A 22,135-nucleotide genomic window follows, 5' to 3' on the forward strand; every position below is an offset into this window, starting at 1 on the left:
CTTATAGTCTATATGTATTCAGGGACACTATAGCATGAGCCCATTCGGACTGACTATAGGCCAGTTGTGGTGCTTGTGATTAGATTTGAATAGATTTGAACCCTCTTGACGAGGACCTCAAGGCTTAAAATAAGGAGAGTATGTGAGGATCCATACAAATGTGTGTTTAGCCCATATTGGCTATGTACTAGATAGATCTATGGTATTTAAATATGATTGTGGTGCTTGTGATTAGATTTGAATGGATTTGAGCCCTCCTGACGAGGACTTCAAGGCTTAAAATAAGGGAAGTATGTGAGGATCTATACGGATGTCTGTTTGGTCACATATTGGCTATGTACTAGATAGATCTATGGTATTTATAAATGACCAATGAGCCTAAATAATATCTTCTGGCTAACATTTTTGGATGAGGTCATAGGTTGTGACACTAATGGTCAAAAATTATAGTATAAATAACATATACAATACATATTTTTTGGGCCTAAGATGGCTGAACTGAGCCCAAGTTTGGCCAACAATGTGCACTTGGCCCACAATGGGCACGGCCCAACATGCCCAAGATGGGACAATTGGGCCCAAGTTTGGCTCACAATGGGTATGGCCCAACAGGGCCGTAACTCGGCCCAACTTCTATCACAGCATTTAACTTTTTTTATTATAATTTGGCGTCATCATTGGCATCTTCAACATGGGTATTTTCTTTCCTTATTAAAAAGGATTGGATCTGTATTCGTTTTAACTCTACACTATCAGTATGTTACCAGAGCATGCGTTTCTCCTTCATCTTCATTCTATAATGACCACATCATCTCAACAAGACTCTTCCAACCTAATCTGTTGGTTAGAGAAGTTAATTTTCAATGAGGCAAAGATAGAAATCTCTGCATTACCTTCCCAAAAAAGGTGAATTTCTCCAAGTTCATGAAATAGAAAATGTTAAGACTCATGTATCTAATCAAGTTCATGGAACATAAGATGCTAAAGCACATTTCTCTACTACTGAAATCATTAGTGTTGAGCTAGTTTCACGGCCTAATGTTATTTTGGAAGTGGGATGATCTTATAGTTGATAATAGTGCAAGTGTGATAGCTGAAAGTGCACAATTAGGACACCAACCTGAAAATGGAAAAGAGGGTTCTGTTGATGAAGATGCAATAGCGTTCAGTTACAAGTGGAGATTACTAGAACACAGGCACTCGTCCCCAGATAAAAGGCCAGAACGAGCCCCCGAAACACACTTAATTCTAGACCAATTGCTGATGGCTGGTGGAGAATGGTGGAAGTTTATTGTGTTTATATTGAAGGTTGGAAATTGGTAATGTTGTTGGGACATTAATGGCGTCAGTCGACAGTTCCCCACCTTCACAGGCACCACTACATCAATTCCCTCTTCCCTCAAATGAAGGTTGTTATATTATTTGGTGTGACATCTCGCTTCCCCCGTGCTCTATCGAGTTCCACACATTGCTCATCTTCATATGTCCTTGAAGGCACGTTTTCCTTACATTAATTAAGACAGTGAATATATTTATTTCATCATGCATTGATTGTGCATTTGTAAAGGATAGCCATTTTGAGGGAACTTAAAAGAAAAAAACCTAAATTTAAATTATGTCGATGCTTGGTGAAGGGTAATTAGGATCATCAAGATATGGTAGATGTTCCAATATTCCCCTTACTTTCTCCTCAAAAAAAGATATGATGGATGTTACAAATTTTGAGGAAGTAGATGTCAAAAGAATGTTAAAGATGGGACTAGTTTAATTTCATTTGAGGAAGTTGATCTTGATAAGTACTGCTTGGACCAATTATCTTAGGTGATGCGTGTGTGTCTGAATATCGCCCCTTCAATATTGTGATCAGCTCTTCATTTTAATTCTTTTATGTTGATAATGCACATCAGTGACTTCGTTTAATAACTATTTTTATTTTAAAGATTTTTTTGAAGTTCTATGTTTATTATCTACGGTTAGTAGTCTTTTGGAGGTTTTATTTTCTTCCAACAAAAAATTAATGCCAAATTAAGAGAACATGGTAAATATATTGACTTGGGCTTATCCATGCACCATCTTAAGAGATTCTCTTGAGCAGAGCAGCATTTGGAGTTACGTATGAATTCACCTCCTTTTCTTGTTTTTATAGTTTTAAGAGCAAAAGTTAGATGGAGAGGTCTAGACAGCTTTTACTGAGAGAATAAAAGGTACAGTCTTGGAACTCCAGCAAGGTAAGACTAGAAAAGAGGGAGAAAGAGGGAGCGGATGTAAAGAGAAAGAGGAGAGGAAGGTATAGGCTGAAGTCAGCTAGGCCTGCCGGCTTCAGCCTATTCAGGCCTATTCTAATAGAGCAAACCTTCCAATGTCGCCAGATGGAGCGCATTCTTCATATAATCCATTAGAAAATATTAATTTTTTCATTATAGACCAACAACCCTTGATCCTAGTGGTTCTCATCCCAAGATATAATTTAAAATACAAAAGCTCAGGACTAGGGAAACTTTGATCCTTATTCTTCCATCTATAGCAACACTAAATTTTGATAAATACTATCTTGATACATTGTTTTATATTGCCATTGGAACCCCAAACCCCTGACTCAGCTATCTGCATGCACAATTAGAATGGTTGCATCTAGCAAAACTTATCGCGTTCATAAAACTTTTGGCATATCAGAAGGAACAAATATTAATAACCACTATCATTCTACGATTTAAGGACTCTCCATTGGCACTAAGGCCTAATAATCATCCAATATAATAATCCGATCAAATTTCTTCCAGACTAAACCTTCTAAGAGAAAAGCTAGGGAGCGACGCCTAGCTTTCCAACACGCTTCCCTTGCCACCTCAAACAGATATCACCAGTATTGCTGTTCTACAGTTAATTTGGATATCCACAAACTTTTTTTTCCCCCTTCAAACGGAGTACCATTCTTATGATCACGTGTCTTCTCTTATTTTATAGGCATCAATTCTCTCTACCCAACAAACCATGACAAGTTTTCTCAATCATGAGTCATTTGCTCCAATATCATTAAAAAAAAAAAATATGATCCCAAAAGCAAAGACAAACCAAGCTTGAGCAAACTAAACTTAGCTCAGCTCATCTGCACCCATCGTCACTTCCGATTAGAGCAATGCAAAGTTTGAATGCTAACTTGGGCGGACAATCCAATTATCAACCATCTTGATTTTTTTTATAAAAGAAAAGCCAAAATGCTAATGGATTGAGTCAAAAATTTCCCTAGACCACGTTACTGGTTCCTTGCTAATAACTTAACGGAGACCAGGTCTAAGAAGGAAATTTGCCATACCAAAACAAACTGCTCAACTTGATTAACATTTATATACCATAAAATAGCCCACTAGTAGCCTTGTCATTACACCCTATTGTAACTGCATAAAAATCAATGCATAAAATAAGCTCTTCTCTCCGTTCTCAAGTTGAGAGGAAGCTTTGGGTGGTCATCCTTTGAAATGGGAGCATAGACTGCTTCAAAAGTTGTCTTGTGACATCAACTTCCAAAGCTTAGACTTGACCATAATAAATGAGATAGACTAGTAAAAGGACTTATTTATCGTTTGCGTGTTATTAATCCTGAAGTCTATATATATGCCAACTGCGAGAGCTTGGCAATGCCAGGAGCTCCAGCAATCTGCTCTTAGGGTCCGTCATCACTTCTTCCTTCACCTTGATCCAATCCCATTCGCGAGCAATTGTTTAAAGAAGTTGCCATGTCTGATATAGTTCAAATCCAGCCTCCAACATATGGGAACCTGATCACTATTCTTAGCATCGATGGAGGTGGCATTAGAGGGATAATTCCCGCTATAATACTCGCCTTCTTGGAGGAACAGCTTCAGGTATATGAACTAATATAACTAATATACTTACGTAGCCTCCAGTTGGATCGAACTTTCATGTATGGTATGCTCTTTCCTCAAAAAAGAAAAAGAAAAAAAAAGAAAAAAAAAAGAAACTTGTATGGTATGACCTATATTCATCAAGTGGAACCATTTCATAAATTTGACATCATTTTTTTACGTAGCCAGATTAGCGAATTAGTTGGCAACTTGATAAAATCTTATAAACACAAGCTAGATATGTTGATCAAGTATGTTAAACAATTTTTGGAGTCCTGATCATTCCTTTCAAAAGCCAATCTCCTTCCTTTTTATTGAGAGATTTGTTTTTATTCCATAATCATGATTATGCCATGACCACATTCTCAAGGGCCATTCGCAAACATTGCAGGCTTCAGTGATTGATGGGTCAATGAGAAATATTTTTGTTATAAAGTATACTAAACTCCATTTAAATAGTTTTTTCCTTTGTGATTTGTGATATAGTTAGTAACTCCAAGATAATTATTTTGCCTACTTTTTTAGGCTCTTGATGGTTTGGATGCAAGACTAGCAGACTATTTCGACGTGATTGCAGGAACAAGCACTGGTGGCCTAGTAACTGCCATGCTAGCTGCACCAAATGCGAAGAATCGCCCAATCTTTGCAGCTAAAGATATTAAGGAATTTTACCTCGAGCATTGCCCTAAGATCTTCCCACAGCCATGGTATCACATATCCAATACATCATTCTAGATCTAACTTTATTTCTTGTAGGTATTCATACTCGAGCGCATTTAGTCCTAAATGCTTCTTAGTAAACTAAATGATAAGCTTTTCAAAATATATACAGAGTTACACCTATTTTGAACTGGATGAATGGAATCCCATATTGATAATCCGAGCTGTTAGAAATGATCTACTATCTCTAAATAACTTACATAGAAAAATTATATAATTTAGAGATCTCGAGCCTATACATCAAGTGATTAAAATTTGAACAATATAAGTAAATCCAAATTATATGATTTTTGGTGTATGAGCGGTTTAGATAGAGTGGATCACATCTAATGGCTAGGACCCTTATCATTTAATTCAAAAAAGGATGAAACTTAGAGTTATACTAGGTGTAACTTGATCTTGACTCTCTATATATCTTAATATATATATATATATATATATATATATATATATATATATATATATATATATATATATATATATATATATCTCGAGAGCGAGAGAGAGAGAGAGAGAGGGAGAGAGGGTTAAGCTGGGATACTTTTGAAAGCATTTGGTTTCAAATGCTTCCTAGTTAGAAACAATAAAAGACCTCGCAAAATAAAAATCAACACCAATAGTAATGATCTATGACATTTAAATTGGCTAAAAAAATAAAAATCATTAGTTTTATGGTCTTTTAACCATATCCCATATCTGAAATGAAAGTAAAATAGATTGTTTTCATGGTATGGTATGCTCCCACAAGCATAAAACTCTCTTGCTATGTTGTATGTATGTATGTATGGATCTATGTCTATATATTTGTGTGTGTAGCTCGGAAAACCCTAGCATCCGTAATTCCTGTTTTATGAATGTATCTTGTTGCATATAACAGGGATTCTGTTGCTGGAGCCTTTGAAAAAATCAAGCTATTCCTAGGACCCAAATATGATGGAAAGTATCTTCATCGGATTATAAAGGAAAAATTAGGAACCTTGAAGTTGCACCAGACCCTGACAAATGTGGTTATACCAACATTTGATATCAAGAAACTCCAACCAACCATCTTCTCATCCTATGAGGTTTGTCTGCTTTCTTTTCCATTCTTTCTGCGATCTAATTGTTAAAAATTTCCTTTAGAGCAAGTACTCCTGAACATACTTTAAAAAGGATAAGGGCAAGTATGCTTGGTGATGTTTAAATAAATTGTTTTCTGTCCTTTAAAGCCAAAAGGATGCTTTTGCATAAAGAAATATATAAAACTCAAGCAAAAGTGATTTTAAAATAAGTAGAAACCTAATTAAGCCGATCTTTTTTTTTAGTAAAAACGGCAATTTATATAGCTCTAACGTGAGTATATCCTGCAAAGTCAGAAGAAAGTAAAAAAGTACAATAGGGGTAGGAGCCCTACTGTGGGCGTTCATAAGAACTCCCTAGAATGTCGTGCAACATAGGAGGCGACCCAGTCTGCTACCCTATTTGCCTTCCGGAAAACATGTGCTACCTGGTACATACCCAACTCCACTACTAGCCTACGTGTCTCACGAATGAGTGGGTGACCATCTCCATACATGTCCGCACCCCGTATCCACTCGATCACCATAAATGAGTCACCCTCAATGTACACCTGCTCAGGGCCGAGCACTCGCCTCGCATATGATATCCCCTCCCAGGCTGCTCGAAGCTCTGCCCCACAACGGTAAGGCTTGGCGTGCGTCGACCCCCTGCTACTACCAAATTGCCACGATGATCTCTGATCACAAATCCAACACCTCCAGACCTCCCATCTGCCGCGACTGTCAAAGTTCACCTTGAGAAAACTAGGAGGTGGGGGCACCCAAGAAACAAGAGCAAATCTGGACGCTGTAGCAGCGAAGTGAGTACCTCAGATGTCCCTGGCCATCCCAAGAGAACATATAGCAGCGCATGAAGTAACCTCCTCGGCCTGAAGCACTGCTCTGACTACCACCAATCTCGGAGAAGGCCTCTTGCCCTCAAACAAGCCCACATTCCTGTCTAACTAAATGTGGTAGGCCAGATATGCTCTAAGTACCCATGCCTCAACGGATCGAGGGCTCCGAAAGGAGTCTCTCAGCAACTGCAGCAGATCCTGTACCGATGCCACCGATTGAGAAAGAGGGACTGGAGACCTCCTTCATATCTCCCTGGCCCTGGGACACTACAGAAGAGTATGCCCAATAGTCTCCTTAGAGTCCGTGCACACCTCGCAACATAGAGGGATTTGCATGCCCCGCCTAACTAGCACGCTCTTGGTAGGAAGGTATCCCCATGCCACCTTCCAAAAGAAGAGCGCCACCCGCGGATGAATCCGCATCCTCCAAATCCATCCTCCCTTGATCTGCCGCACTGGCTCCCTCCTAAACAAAGCCTGTATATTCCTTGCATGCACCTGCGACCGCCCCGTCGATGCCCACACTAGCCTATTAGTCTCCCCCCATACAGGCACTGGAAGAGCCAAGACCATCTCCACCAAGTGATCCCCAAAAGCCGCCCGAACTAGCTCCTCCCTCCATCGGCTCTCCTCTGAAACCATCAAATCACTAACCGTGTGGCCCGCCAGTCGTCCCGAATCCACCATGGTCGGCAGACGGCTAAGCGGCTGCGCAGTCACCCAGCAATCCTCCAAAACATCGATGGACCGGCCGTCCCCAATGGCCCATCTAATCTTTGGAAGGACCAGCATAACTCTGGCACACATCTCCCTCCATAGTGGTGAGTAGCAACGAGCGGCTCTCACTCCAGGCACCAACACTCCATACTTCGCCCTCATCAACGAGGACCACATACTATCAGGCTCGAGTATAAATCTCGCGACATGTCGGGCCGCTAACACCTCCCGTCTCTCTACTAAGGACTACACCCCCAACCCTAGTAGGCTGACACACCACCTCCCATACTAGCATATGAATACCTCCTCTGCCTCTATGCCTACCCCAAATAAAATTTCTGAATAGCTGCTCAAGAGACCTCAGAACCGACACTAGGATGAAAGCATTGGAGAGTAAGTAAATGGGGATCAAGGAGAGAACTGACCGGACCATGGTCACTGGAAGCCGATCTTCACTGGAAACTTGATAAGTGATCCTACTTTACACCTATGACTTATAACTATACCTCCATTGCCTTAGTTTCTCATAGGATCACACAATCTTAAACAAAACTAAGGATTAGCAATTCAAACCTAACTGCAAACTATGTTATACTTATCGTTCTTTTAATTAAGGGGGGAAAAAATAATATGACAACAAGCATTTTTGGCTATGATTAATTAAAGAAATCCCTTTTTAAAATGGTTGGCTTCATTTGACCAACTGTTTACTAATGTGGAATACCCAAACTACTTCATCATAGTATCCTTTTCAAATATTTAACAAGGGATGTTTATCTGCAGGTGAAAAATAATGGTTTGCTGGATGCTCATTTGTCTGATATTTGCATTAGCACATCTGCTGCACCAACTTACCTTCCGGCCCACAACTTCGAAACCAAGGATTCTGAGGGAAAGCTGAGAGAGTTCAACTTAATTGATGGTGGCGTTGCAGCTAATAATCCGGTAGTTTGACATAAGAGCCTCTGAATTCCCTTTATATGATAATTTTATACATTTGCACTAAATTTTCAATACAGGCATTAGTTGCTATGGGAGAAGTAACAAAGGAGATTTTCAAAGGGAACCAAGATTTCTTTCCAATTAAGCCCACAGACTATGGCAGATTTTTAGTGATCTCAATAGGAACAGGCACACAAAAGAACGAGGAGAAGTTTGATGCTAAAGAAGCCAGGAAATGGGGAATTCTAGGTTGGTTGTTAAGTGGTGGCTCAAATCCATTAATTGACGCCTTTACTCAAGCAAGTGGGGATATGGTTGATATCCATCTATCTGTGGTCTTCCAAGCCTTGCATTCCCAATCTAGATACTTGCGCATTCAGGTAACAATTTTCTTCTTAGAAAGGTTCATTGATGTACTTAGAGGCAATTAAATCACATCTCAGAATAATAGTGCCCATTCTATCGAAAGTGCTCCTCAAAAAGTATCACAACAATTAACAAATTATTAAGGGTGATATTTGCTTAAGTTGGTAGAATCATCTGCTGTACATTATGAGCTAGTGTTACGCCCCAAACCCATCACTCGGGTTGACCACGTGACACGGCCACATAATCCCTAAAGTAAAACCCTAGAGATCATGTAAGGCCTAAAAGGTACAATATTCACATAAATGCCAAAATAAATGATTTATGTAATTAAATCAAATCCAACTAAAATGTACTGATTAATTACATAATTTCAAATGTCCATAAACAAAAGATAAATTAACTTCCAACTATCTAGCAGTTAGACTCCATATCGATCTCACTTATCGTCCCACCCGATGGATTCTACAAATCCAGTGCCTTTGAAAAAGAAAGTAAGAGTAGTATGAGTTTTTCCAGCTTAGTAAGAATTCCAACAGCCCCACACAGTAATAATAATAAAATAATCAAAGCAACAAATAAATGTCATTTCATCATTCAAAAGCTCAACAAACAACAAGTATATATAACCAGTACATATACATAAATCCTTTTTACACATTATGTGATCCACTTTCGTATTGCTCTGATTCCCAAGTTTTAAGATTTTTCACTTCTGGCTTTAGACTAACCAAGATCATAACCTAGTCCAATACTGTACAAATCCCACGCATAAGCTCGTGGCAGCTATCCCATGCGTAAGCCCGTGGAGGCTATCATATGCATAAGCTCGTAGAGGCTATCCCATGCATCAGCTCGTGGCAGCTATCCTACGCATAAGCTCGTAGAGGCTATCTCATGAGAAGGTTAGTCAAACCCATTTTACATGTTTAGTTTTACATATTTACTCACATTTCAATCACATCACATACTTTCATAAATTCTCAAAAATACGTTAATTCTTCCCAATTTAATTATTTCAATATTTTCATAATAAACAAAATGCACACCTCATATGTGCCATATGAGCTCATAAAATAAATAACAACATAATTATAAAATAAATCCAACAATAAATCAAATATATGCATAGAGGTGCTCAGATGTAGGGATTCTTACAGGAATTTGTAGACTGACTCAAATATGGGTCCGAATCATAACCTACGAGCTAGGGTGTTGAGTCTCCTGATCAAAACCTCCTGGCACCGCTGACTCTTCCCCTACAACATCAATTATAAATCACAACTAAATTATTTAATATTTAAATATTTTAAACCATAATTTACATCTACTATGGGGTCCATCACCAGGTCCCCAAACATCTCAATCCCTCCAGATCTAGGGCAGTCGGGGTGGCCCGACTCCCACCCTTGTACCACCGACAATGTCGTCGCCAGCCGTGGCTGCTGCCATGCCGGCGACGATGGCCAGTCTCGATGAAGAGACCAAGAAAAGGGTGGATGAGAGAGAAGGGTTCTTCCCTTCCCTTCTTCCTTCACGGATGGGAGTACCTCTCCCATCCTCCATCTCTTTGGTCCAAGGGCAACAGCCATGGTGGCTGTGCCCTCACCTTCCCCACCCTTGGCCACCACTGGCCGAACCATCGCCGGCCGCCTCTGCTGCAGTCACCGGCGATGGTGGCCGGCCAAAAGAAAGAGAGAAGAAGAAGAGGTCTCCTCTTCTTCGTCATCCCCCCAAGAACCGAAAGGGTTCCCCCCCTCCTGCATCATCAATCGAAGACCACCATGATGGTGGCTCGGCATTCACCTAACGACAGTCACAGTGGCTCAGCTCCCACCGTCGTCGCCGGCCGGCGGCCAACCAACGAGAGGAAGGAAAGGAGATGGGATCACGAGGAAGGAGACCTCGGTCCACCTCTCCCCATCCCCAACTAAAACCCTAGAAGTCCCTCACAATCCCTTCTCAGTCCAAATCAACACCCCATATGCCATGGATCTCAGCCAACCGGCGGCCGGCGGCGGCAAAATCTGGAAGAGAGAGGCCGAAACAGGGGTACCCTATTTCGGATCCCTCTCCGACGGTTTCACCGGCCTAAAACCCCATCAACACCGCCCCAAATCCAAGAAATGAAGCACAAGGGCTTACCTTAGTCCGACGGGATGCTCTGGCGACCCTTCCGGCGAGAAATCGGTGGAGAAATCTTGAGTGAGCAACTCGGACCAACGCGCACGGATCCAAAGTTTCTTCTCCCAATTCGTGGGGTTCTTCTTGAAGGGAGGAGAGGCTTTAAGGCTCCTCCTTGACCGGCCGGCTCACGAAATCCACCGCCTCCCCCCCACGATCCCTCTTCTCCGGCGGTTACCCCCAACGCGTTTCAGCCCCCCTTCCACGAACGTGCCTAAGGCACGATCGTAATAAGGGGAATGGGCCCGGTCTTTTCGGGCCGGCCTGTCAACCTTTTTTTTTTTTTTTTCTAGGGTATTACACCTAGATTCCTGCTGCCCTCATCTGAATTTCTGTCAATCTTCCTCCCACCTTGGTTCTCAGAACACCCATTAACAAGTAATTGTTTTCAATATCAGTAAAGTGTAAGAGAAGGATCCTTTAATAAATATTACTGCTTTAGTGCATTTTTCGTTAAGATATTTAACAGGTGCTTTTGCAAAGTGTAGCATCATGATACTGAGAAGCAATTAGTAATTGGTGAGTCAAAATTTTTTGGTATATATTATATCATAGGATGCTCTGTTTCTTGCTAGATAAAAAACATACACAACCTCTAGTCCTTATTAGACTTGAAGTATTGTATGACTTAATGTATTTTCTGTAATTGACCATTTGAGTAAATTCTTCATTGTTATATCAAACGCATAAAAATTATAAAACTTCTTTATGCCAGTCAAAGGAACATGAATTTAAAATAATTCTGTTGTCGTTGGTGTCACGCCCCGGACCCGGATCCGTGACACGGCCGTGCTATTGCCGACTACTACCCGCAATAGCACGCAGCCTCATACCTGGGTAATAGGGTAGTCAAACCAACCGAATCTTTTCATATGAAAGCATTCTTAGTACAACATGCTGGTCAGTACCCAAATACAGAGCTTCTACATAGTTTATGTACACAAAAGTATACTTGCTTTACCCCAGAAGCCCTGATACCAAATTAACGTGTCTCTGGCAGCTATCAGTGGTGAGGATCTGAAAGAAAAAGTAAATGAACGGATATGAGCTACACGGCTCAGTAAGTAATCATACATAATCTTACCGGATCGAACATAACGGTAACCATGTTTATGCAGGGTTTGAGAAGCTGACATGCATATTTAACTAATCATCTTCATGGCATAATATGTATGCAATTTAAAGGAGATATCGGTTATAGCAAAATACAACATTTCATAATGATATATTCAAAACCCGTTGAAAAACAATGTATGCTTTGGTCAAGCACGTTCATAAATGTCACGGCCCGCCTGCGCAGGGCACGTGACTATCGGGCCCACATGAGGGGGAAACACGGGGCTCCCCTGCCAGATGTTGGCCGGTTCCGGGGCTTCACGCAAGCGTCCTTCACCCCTCACCGATTTTGCTTCTCCCCAAAACGCATCTGCAGGATTTGGAAACACCCGCCTCATATACCCAGGCTCTGAAATGAGCCTCATGATCATGCTTCAAATATCATTTTCATAAAGTATGCATATGAAACCGTGCCCCCGGCATGCCGTGGTCGTGCTCTTAAATGCTACTGCGAAGTCATTCTTGGCCACTGGCGAGACCGGCTCAGTTATTAGGCGGCCACTGGCGGGGCTGGCTCAGTCATTCTCGGCCACTGGCAAGGCCGGCTCAGTTACATTGGGTCAGTAGCTCTTAAGAGTAGACAATGCTTCGTATAGGTAGTACCTCATAGATGCTACGGCGAATTCATTATTGGTCACTGGCGAGGCCTGCTCAGTTATTAGTCGGCCACTGGCGGGGCTGGCTCAGTCATTATCGGCCACTGGCAAGGCCGGCTCAGTTGCATTCGGCCCGTAGCAATAAAAACCCTTAGGTACCCCTTGCAAGCAGTGCACATAACTAGATGCAATTCATTATCTTATTTCATATGGATATCACAATTACATAGCAATGTAACCCAATTCATCTTGCATGCATAATAAAATCTGCATAAGCTCAATACATGCATAATCATACATTATATGGCTAGAACATACCACTCATATACATGTGCATAATTCATAACTCAAGATACATAATTCACAATAAAGTTGGGACAGGTCAATTACATGCATGATCCATAGAAGATTAGGATAGGTTACTTACATTTTATAATACACCCATTCATGAAATATATACACGAATAACACTTTAAAATCTTAATAAACATAGTACTCACATGATCCACAATAAAATTAAAATAGATTACTTACCGTGATTCGCTTTCCAAATTTCTCAAATCCAGGTGACAAATCCTTAATTACCTAAAACAACATCATAGGAATTACATTATTTTCTATTTATTTATTATATAATTTCTCAGTTCATCACACTATGAACTTACTTGCCTGGATCCCATCCAAGGATCTAGCCCAAGTCCAATTTGAAGCCTTTGGGGTTCGATTTAAAACCAGATTGGGTCTGCTGGAACTAACTCAATTTAATTGGGTTCGGACCCAAATCAATTTGGGCTTAATTCGGTTCGGATTTGACCCAATTTGCAGTTTGGGCTCGTCCAGACTTAGCCCAATTTAATTAGGCTCGGGTTCAGGTTCAATTGGCTAAATCAATTTCTTATTATTGGGCTTAACGGGTTTCGGACCCGAACCCGATTCCGACCCATTAACCCACTCTTTTCTTTTCTCTTCTCTTTTTTTTTTTTCTTCTTTTCTTTTCTTTTTCTTTTTCTTTTTCTTTCTTTTTCTTCACTGTTTCTTTTCTTCTCCTTCCCGAAGCTTCCCCTTCTCCTCCCGTTCTTTCTTCTTCTCCCCTTCCCCTCTCTCGCCTTCTGTGACCGAAGAGGGGCGACCCTCTGCCGAGGCTCAAGGGGGGGGGGGGGCTTGAGGCCGACGGCGCCGGCTACGCCCGCGGCGGTCGGCCCTCTCTTCTTCCTGTGGAGGAGAGAGAAAGCTCGAGAGGGGAAGAGCCCGCGGAGGGGACCAACGGCGCCGGCGACGCTCACGGCCGCACACGGGTGAGTCCCCTCTTCCTTCTCTTCTTTTCCTCTCCTCTCCTTCTTCTTCGATTTTCCTTCTCAAACCTCCCATATTCTCTCTCGCTCCCAAGCCCTCTTTCTTCCTCTCTCTATTCTTCTCCCGTGAAAGACGGAAGCGCGCTTGGGAGGGCCGGGCCATGGCCGGCGGTGCCCGTGGCCGGGCTCGCGGCGTCCTCAGCCGTGCCTGCGGCTGAGCCTGCGGCCACGCCCTCGGCCTGCCAGCAGCCGACGCCCGTGCCGACAGTAATCGCGGCCGAAGCCGGTGGCCGTCGCCGGTGGCCCTCGGCCTGCCAGCAGCCCCCTTCCTCCCTTCTTTCTTCCTTTGTTTCTTTCTTTGTTTCTTTCTTTGTTATTCTGAATAAATCAGGAGAAGAGAAGGCATGGGGGCTTACCTAGCTTCTGGGGAGTACTAGCGACGATCCTTGCTTCAACGCCTAGGCCGACGGTTCTGAGACTCAGACTCCGTTCTGTGGGAGGAGGAGGAGGAGGACAGAGAGGGGGGTTTGGGGTTTCTTAAATGATGGTAACTGCTCAAGCTGCTGGCAGCTGTCCCTTCCAGCAGCCAGCTGTCCATCCCCTCTATTGACAGTAGGACCTCCCCAAAGGAGGAGGTGGCGACCTCCAAATGGCTGGCTACATTGGGCTAGCCCAAAGGCCCAACTGGGTATAGGCTGCTGAATGGGCCGGTCCTCACATTCTTCTCCCCTTAAAAGAAATTTCGTCCTCGAAATTTACTTACTTAAGGCTCAGGCTTTAAAAGTACTCAACAATCACGTCATCCTCAAGATCTCAATTAGTCTCCCTCTCGAAGTACCTACTTAAAAATTTTTGACATAAAAAAAAATTATGACAAACAAAGTTATGGCATCTCAAAACTTAATCCTTTCCACTTACGACACTTAGGAGTTCTTTGATCTCTTCCAAAAGAAGACTAATCTTCCACCTTAGATTTTAAATGCTATGATTCTTGGCCCAAGAAATTAATTGCTCTCGATTAAGTCCACACAACGGTCGTAATCGGGTTAATAGAAATAGGTGAGAGCATTAGCATCAAATACTTTTCATAATCTATAATCCTCTTTCTTCTCTTAACTTTGCCTACAATTTAATGATCAACCTTTATCCTAGCAAAACCTCAAACCCCTTTCGAAGAGAAAGATTGAAAATGTTATAGCTAGGTGTAGGGGCCATTCCAGGTCTAAGCCCTAAGGAACCATCAATCTGTTAATACTAAATTTAAGATGCTCAAAATCTTCCAGGAATTGCCACAATAGAAAAACTCACTGGTGAAATTATATAGCTATCTCCAGATTATTCAGAGAATCAACAACACTTTTCTCCATTAGAATTCTAATTCAAATTTTTTTTTTTTCAATAATTCTATTCATCAATACAGTTTCATCATTAGATCTTATCAAAAGAATAAGGTCTAACATTTTCAGATTTGATTCTTTTGGTAGGTGATCTAAATCAAACTTTTCTCTTATACACAAAAATCTACATCTCAATTCTGAATAAGAACTTCGAGTTTCTTTGTCAAAGTATCAACTGCTCTCGATTACCCGATCTATCACAAGATTAGATCATAAACAACTTCAATCCACCCTTGATAGATATTCATCAAAGTCAATTGACAACCTCAATTTCTTTCAATCAAATAAAGGATGGATATTAATAAAAAAAATTCAAGCTTCAAATTTAGGAGGGAGAAGGTTCATACCAACATATTCTAGATCCAAGATCAAAATCGATGATCTATTAATTCATGTCAAAAGATGCTAAGAAGTTTCTTAGCATGACATAAAACTGGAGAATCTAGGATAGCACAGTGCTATCCAAAAATCAGAACATTCTCCTTTTATTTATCAAGAAAAATCTTACTACACAAGAAAACAGATCAAATGTTTTGTTATTAAAACTTTCCGAATCAAAAGAATAATACTTCTGGCCAACTTAGATAAATAATTCAGATCACTATGTTTTCGCTGCGCATTCTGATCAAATTCCTTTGAATTCACAAATAACTTTTGATCAACATACTATTTGCCTACAAACAGAACTATTTAATTCCTCATCTGTATTTGCATTTCAAATCTTTCCTCCATCTTGATCGAATGTTACTTAGCCAAAACTTCTTTTTACTTTTCCATGAGCGAGCAAAGAAAGGGTATCCCAACATAAGATCCTCTTAAATAAGCGACAATGCTTTAAAATGAATTTTACATTTTCAACAACTTCATTCATTGAAAATAAGCCTTCTTTCCTAATACGAGATAAGCTCTCAAGTCATCTTAGGACATTTTAAGCTCGAAATTGTGTAAACTTCTGAAAATTATTTCTCAATATCCCAATCTTATATTAGGTATCTTTAAATTGCATGAACAATAATCTGCCCTACTTTAGCATTGCTAGAAGGTGATTCTGGATCTCACATCCCCGTTAAAAGAAAAGGATGTATACTTTTGTTGTAAGATCTCTATTTAAAAATCTTCTTCTATTGTACTCTTTCCACTAGACGATGATATGTGGAATTATCATCCATAACTTTCAGCTTCCTCATGAAACAATTTAAACTTGCTTCTTAGTGATAAACGAAAGCATTTAATAATTGCCCTTCTATTAGAGATGAAATAGTTTACTTCAAATCTTAGAAGCAGGGTCACTAAGTACAAACCCCTGAAACATCATGTGCTATTGGGCCTGTTCCCATATCAACTCTATTGCTGATTCCGCTCGCATTTCCTAATGACCCCATGTCATCATCATTTTCTCTCTTTTTTTTTTTTTTTTGGTCAAAACTTCAACTAATATTCATTTAATTGATTTATCACAGGATCACAAACTACTGCACTTTATCCATAGTAGAACATTTGAGCCTAAAATATTCTTCAACATTGAAAATTATTCTCGGAATTTACTAAATGACTTCCAATCAAAATATTAATCTTGCATTATAATTTGCAAAGATCTAATATTTCACATTCCAAGTAAACAAGGAGAAACTCTTAAATCTCATTCTCAAATATACTTTCTTTCTATATAATAGTTTCATGCATAATTGTCATACAAATTTCATCCCCGAAGAATATAAAACCTTTCCTTATCCAAGCATTAAACAACTTATGAATAAACCCTATCTTGTCATCAAAATAATTAACTTCAAACTAGAAGTATCATCCACAGTACCCAGTACCAAGTTAAACTTCCAATATCACCTATATACTGATACATAAATAATCACAATGTACTTTAATATTCCATGGCTAGTATTCCACTTAACATCAGTCAAAATCTAATTTAATCATAATCCAAAATACAAATTACTCCGTCGAGAAATCTCCAAAATAGCTTTTTCTTATTTTGGCATGGCTCGTTAGCATTCTGATTCAAAACACCAAAATCCTTAGTAGTCTTAAATCTTAAGCTCTAATACCATACCTGTCACAATCATGCCCCTAGAATGGCTTTGTATTAGCCCTAGCTTCTTTCTTTTTGTTGCTCATTATCACCTGTCAAAATATTTGTGTCAAGCAATTTTCGTGACTGACCGATGATACGACCAATAAAATCTTTTCTTTCCTTTCCGGTTATGCGGAATCTCACTAAATGAGACTTAACTACCCATTTCCTTATTAAAGCTTAAAATTTTTACTCATGGTTAACCTATTGCTCTGATACCACGAAAATGTCACGCCCCGGACCCGGATCCGTGACACGGCCGTGCTATTGCCGACTACTACCCGCAATAGCACGCAGCCTCATACCTGGGTAATAGGGTAGTCAAACCAACCGAATCTTTTCATATGAAAGCATTCTTAGTACAACATGCTGGTCAGTACCCAAATACAGAGCTTCTACATAGTTTATGTACACAAAAGTATACTTGCTTTACCCCAGAAGCCCTGATACCAAATTAACGTGTCTCTGGCAGCTATCAGTGGTGAGGATCTGAAAGAAAAAGTAAATGAACGGATATGAGCTACACGGCTCAGTAAGTAATCATACATAATCTTACCGGATCGAACATAACGGTAACCATGTTTATGCAGGATTTGAGAAGCTGACATGCATATTTAACTAATCATCTTCATGGCATAATATGTATGCAATTTAAAGGAGATATCGGTTATAGCAAAATACAACATTTCATAATGATATATTCAAAACCCGTTGAAAAACAATGTATGCTTTGGTCAGGCACGTTCATAAATGTCACGGCCCGCCTGCGCAGGGCACGTGACTATCGGGCCCACATGAGGGGGAAACACGGGGCTCCCCTGCCAGATGTTGGCCGGTTCCGGGGCTTCACGCAAGCGTCCTTCACCCCTCACCGATTTTGCTTCTCCCCAAAACGCATCTGCAGGATTTGGAAACACCCGCCTCATATACTCAGGCTCTGAAATGAGCCTCATGATCATGCTTCAAATATCATTTTCATAAAGTATGCATATGAAACCGTGCCCCCGGCATGCCGTGGTCGTGCTCTTAAATGCTACTGCGAAGTCATTCTTGGCCACTGGCGAGACCGGCTCAGTTATTAGGCGGCCACTGGCGGGGCTGGCTCAGTCATTCTCGGCCACTAGCAAGGCCGGCTCAGTTACATTGGGTCAGTAGCTCTTAAGAGTAGACAATGCTTCGTATAGGTAGTACCTCATAGATGCTACGGCGAATTCATTATTGGTCACTGGCGGGGCCTGCTCAGTTATTAGTCGGCCACTGGCGGGGCTGGCTCAGTCATTATCGGCCACTGGCAAGGCCGGCTCAGTTGCATTCGGCCCGTAGCAATAAAAACCCTTAGGTACCCCTTGCAAGCAGTGCACATAACTAGATGCAATTCATTATCTTATTTCATATGGATATCACAATTACATAGCAATGTAACCCAATTCATCTTGCATGCATAATAAAATCTGCATAAGCTCAATACATGCATAATCATACATTATATGGCTAGAACATACCACTCATATACATGTGCATAATTCATAACTCAAGATACATAATTCACAATAAAGTTGGGACAGGTCAATTACATGCATGATCCATAGAAGATTAGGATAGGTTACTTACATTTTATAATACACCCATTCATGAAATATATACACGAATAACACTTTAAAATCTTAATAAACATAGTACTCACATGATCCACAATAAAATTAAAATAGATTACTTACCGTGATTCGCTTTCCAAATTTCTCAAATCCAGGTGACAAATCCTTAATTACCTAAAACAACATCATAGGAATTACATTATTTTCTATTTATTTATTATATAATTTCTCAGTTCATCACACTATGAACTTACTTGCCTGGATCCCATCCAAGGATCTAGCCCAAGTCCAATTTGAAGCCTTTGGGGTTCGATTTAAAACCAGATTGGGTCTGCTGGAACTAACTCAATTTAATTGGGTTCGGACCCAAATCAATTTGGGCTTAATTCGGTTCGGATTTGACCCAATTTGCAGTTTGGGCTCGTCCAGACTTAGCCCAATTTAATTAGGCTCGGGTTCAGGTTCAATTGGCTAAATCAATTTCTTATTATTGGGCTTAACGGGTTTCGGACCCGAACCCGATTCCGACCCATTAACCCACTCTTTTCTTTTCTCTTCTCTTTTTTTTTTTCTTCTTTTCTTTTCTTTTTCTTTTTCTTTTTCTTTCTTTTTCTTCACTGTTTCTTTTCTTCTCCTTCCCGAAGCTTCCCCTTCTCCTCCCGTTCTTTCTTCTTCTCCCCTTCCCCTCTCTCGCCTTCTGTGACCGAAGAGGGGCGACCCTCTGCCGAGGCTCGGGGGGGGGGGGGGGGGGGGGGGGGGGCTTGAGGCCGACGGCGCCGGCTACGCCCGCGGCGGTCGGCCCTCTCTTCTTCCTGTGGAGGAGAGAGAAAGCTCGGGAGGGGAAGAGCCCGCGGAGGGGACCAACGGCGCCGGCGACGCTCACGGCCGCACACGGGTGAGTCCCCTCTTCCTTCTCTTCTTTTCCTCTCCTCTCCTTCTTCTTCGATTTTCCTTCTCAAACCTCCCATATTCTCTCTCGCTCCCAAGCCCTCTTTCTTCCTCTCTCTATTCTTCTCCCGTGAAAGACGGAAGCGCGCTTGGGAGGGCCGGGCCATGGCCGGCGGTGCCCGTGGCCGGGCTCGCGGCGTCCTCAGCCGTGCCTGCGGCTGAGCCTGCGGCCACGCCCTCGGCCTGCCAGCAGCCGACGCCCGTGCCGACAGTAATCGCGGCCGAAGCCGGTGGCCGTCGCCGGTGGCCCTCGGCCTGCCAGCAGCCCCCTTCCTCCCTTCTTTCTTCCTTTGTTTCTTTCTTTGTTTCTTTCTTTGTTATTCTGAATAAATCAGGAGAAGAGAAGGCATGGGGGCTTACCTAGCTTCTGGGGAGTACTAGCGACGATCCTTGCTTCAACGCCTAGGCCGACGGTTCTGAGACTCAGACTCCGTTCTGTGGGAGGAGGAGGAGGAGGACAGAGAGGGGGGTTTGGGGTTTCTTAAATGATGGTAACTGCTCAAGCTGCTGGCAGCTGTCCCTTCCAGCAGCCAGCTGTCCATCCCCTCTATTGACAGTAGGACCTCCCCAAAGAGGAGGTGGCGACCTCCAAATGGCTGGCTACATTGGGCTAGCCCACAGGCCCAACTGGGTATAGGCTGCTGAATGGGCCGGTCCTCACAGTTGGCAAAAGAGCATGTCCATGTATGTGTACGAGTGTGAGTGTGTGTGTGTGTGTGTGTGTGTGAGAGAGAGAGCACCTTGTCAATCTGTGTAAGAATGAGGCTCAAGGGTTCAAGCTCCACATTGAGTACTGCTAAATTATTTCATTTGTTTACAATACAGGATGACACATTAAGCGGAACCATTTCTTCTGTCGATATCTCCACAAAGAAAAACTTGAATAGTCTCGTTAAGATCGGCCAAGAGATACTTAAAAAACCTGCTATCAGGACAAATCTTGAGACAGGCGTTTGTGAACCGCTGTCCGAAGAAACCAACGAGCAAGCTCTTACAAGGTGATTGTGTTTTGTGAATGCATGTCCTGTTGTGTGTATACATACATACATTCAAGTGTAGTTTCTGATACAGGGTACTAACAATTTAATGAATATTTATTGTAGATTTGCTAAGATGCTGTCTGGAGAACGAAGGCTTCGAGAGATGAGATCACCGCTCACTAAAGCTAAAGAGGAGAAAAAATATTATCTGTAGCTGAATTTGATTCTTTTATAGCAATTGTATGCCATGGCTTGATGTTACCAAGAAAAAATATGTCATGGCTTGACAACAATAAGTTGACTCTGTTCTCAGCAGAATTCAATAACGTATGAACGTAGTATCAATGTTTCTTTTTTAAAAGTTTATCATCAATGATTCTGTTAAATACGCTAGCGTGTAGTACCAAGCGCAATAATTGTGTCAATGATGTATGCAACCTGGTTTATGTTGAATGCATTTATTTAAGTGAAGAAAGATACCTAGTTTATAAGATAGAAATATGAAGTAATTCTTTTTTCTGACAAAATATGAAGTGAAAAACTTCGCCCATTCTATATTAGAAAATTAAAGATTAAAGATAAATATGAGGCAATTTTCAGAGTCTTATTGTCAAAACAGGCTTGGTGTTAACTCTATGATTCCCTTCATCTGTGATTATTTCAAATGACAACAATTTGTGAAGGGGAAGGACAAGCCATTCAATTTCTAATTCAATTGTAAGTAGATATTTGCAATACTTTTGAATACCAAACTATCATCCGTCCCCTAAAATACTTGTTTCCTGTTAAAAAGTGTTCAACATACACATTGATAAAGGACTACAAAAAGGACATGAAGCACAGAAAAAAGGACATGATGGTGTTTTTAGAGAAAACCATATAAAAGCTGTGCATCCATCCAGAAAATTTGCTTAAAATTTTAAATTATTCATAAGATTACTGTAACAACCTAGGATATCATCCGAAAAGGCTAAGAAGGCATGATTTGGGTTTTTCAGCTCTACATAAGTATCCAAAATCTGTCTTATATATAGCCAATATGAGAGTAAATGCACGCCCTCACGACAAGCAAAAAGATGAAAATATATTCACAAGTACCATAAATCTAATTATAAACATCACAATCAGCATGTGGTCAATCCAAATAGGCTCTTTTAGTAGTATGTGCTAGTTTACATGAACCTACAGACCTCATGGACAAAGACTAACCAAAAAATATAATTTAAGTTCCTTACCTTTGTATAAGTATGCAGGATCTACCCAGTTTATAGTAAATGCGGGACACCACAATCCTATAGGGATCCTCACAGCCAACGTAACCCTTCTCTCTTGTTTAAACTTTGATGTCCTTGCTAGGATAATGGTCTAAATTTATTCAAATCTATTTGCAAGTATCATAAATCCGATCACAAATATTATGATTAGCCTAAGGTTAGCCT

At 41.0% G+C, this 22,135-nt stretch overlaps 1 protein-coding gene across 4 annotated transcripts; it reads left to right on the plus strand.

Annotated features, from left to right (window-relative positions):
• The first annotated feature begins 3,618 nt into the window (after positions 1-3,618).
• Positions 3,619-21,082, plus strand: LOC103696414 (patatin-like protein 2). Of its 4 annotated transcripts, none has more exons than XM_089924331.1 (7): positions 3,624-3,863; positions 4,389-4,570; positions 5,461-5,647; positions 7,978-8,139; positions 8,214-8,516; positions 20,542-20,714; positions 20,820-21,082. In XM_089924331.1, exons 1-7 carry the CDS (start codon positions 3,735-3,737, stop codon positions 20,908-20,910), a joined length of 1,227 nt encoding a protein of 408 aa, XP_089780457.1. In that variant the 5' UTR covers positions 3,624-3,734; the 3' UTR covers positions 20,911-21,082. The 4 variants fall into 4 exon arrangements, with proteins under 4 accessions (XP_089780460.1, XP_089780458.1, XP_089780457.1 ...); XM_089924333.1 differs by having other exon boundaries at positions 3,731-3,863; positions 4,441-4,570; XM_089924334.1 differs by lacking the exon at positions 8,214-8,516 and having other exon boundaries at positions 3,619-3,863.
• The last annotated feature ends 1,053 nt before the right edge of the window (positions 21,083-22,135 follow it).

This window comes from Phoenix dactylifera, chromosome 7 (assembly GCF_051530095.1).
Source record: "Phoenix dactylifera cultivar Ajwa chromosome 7, Ajwa_hap1_PhDact_Kaust_v1.1, whole genome shotgun sequence".
NCBI lineage: Eukaryota > Viridiplantae > Streptophyta > Magnoliopsida > Arecales > Arecaceae > Phoenix > Phoenix dactylifera.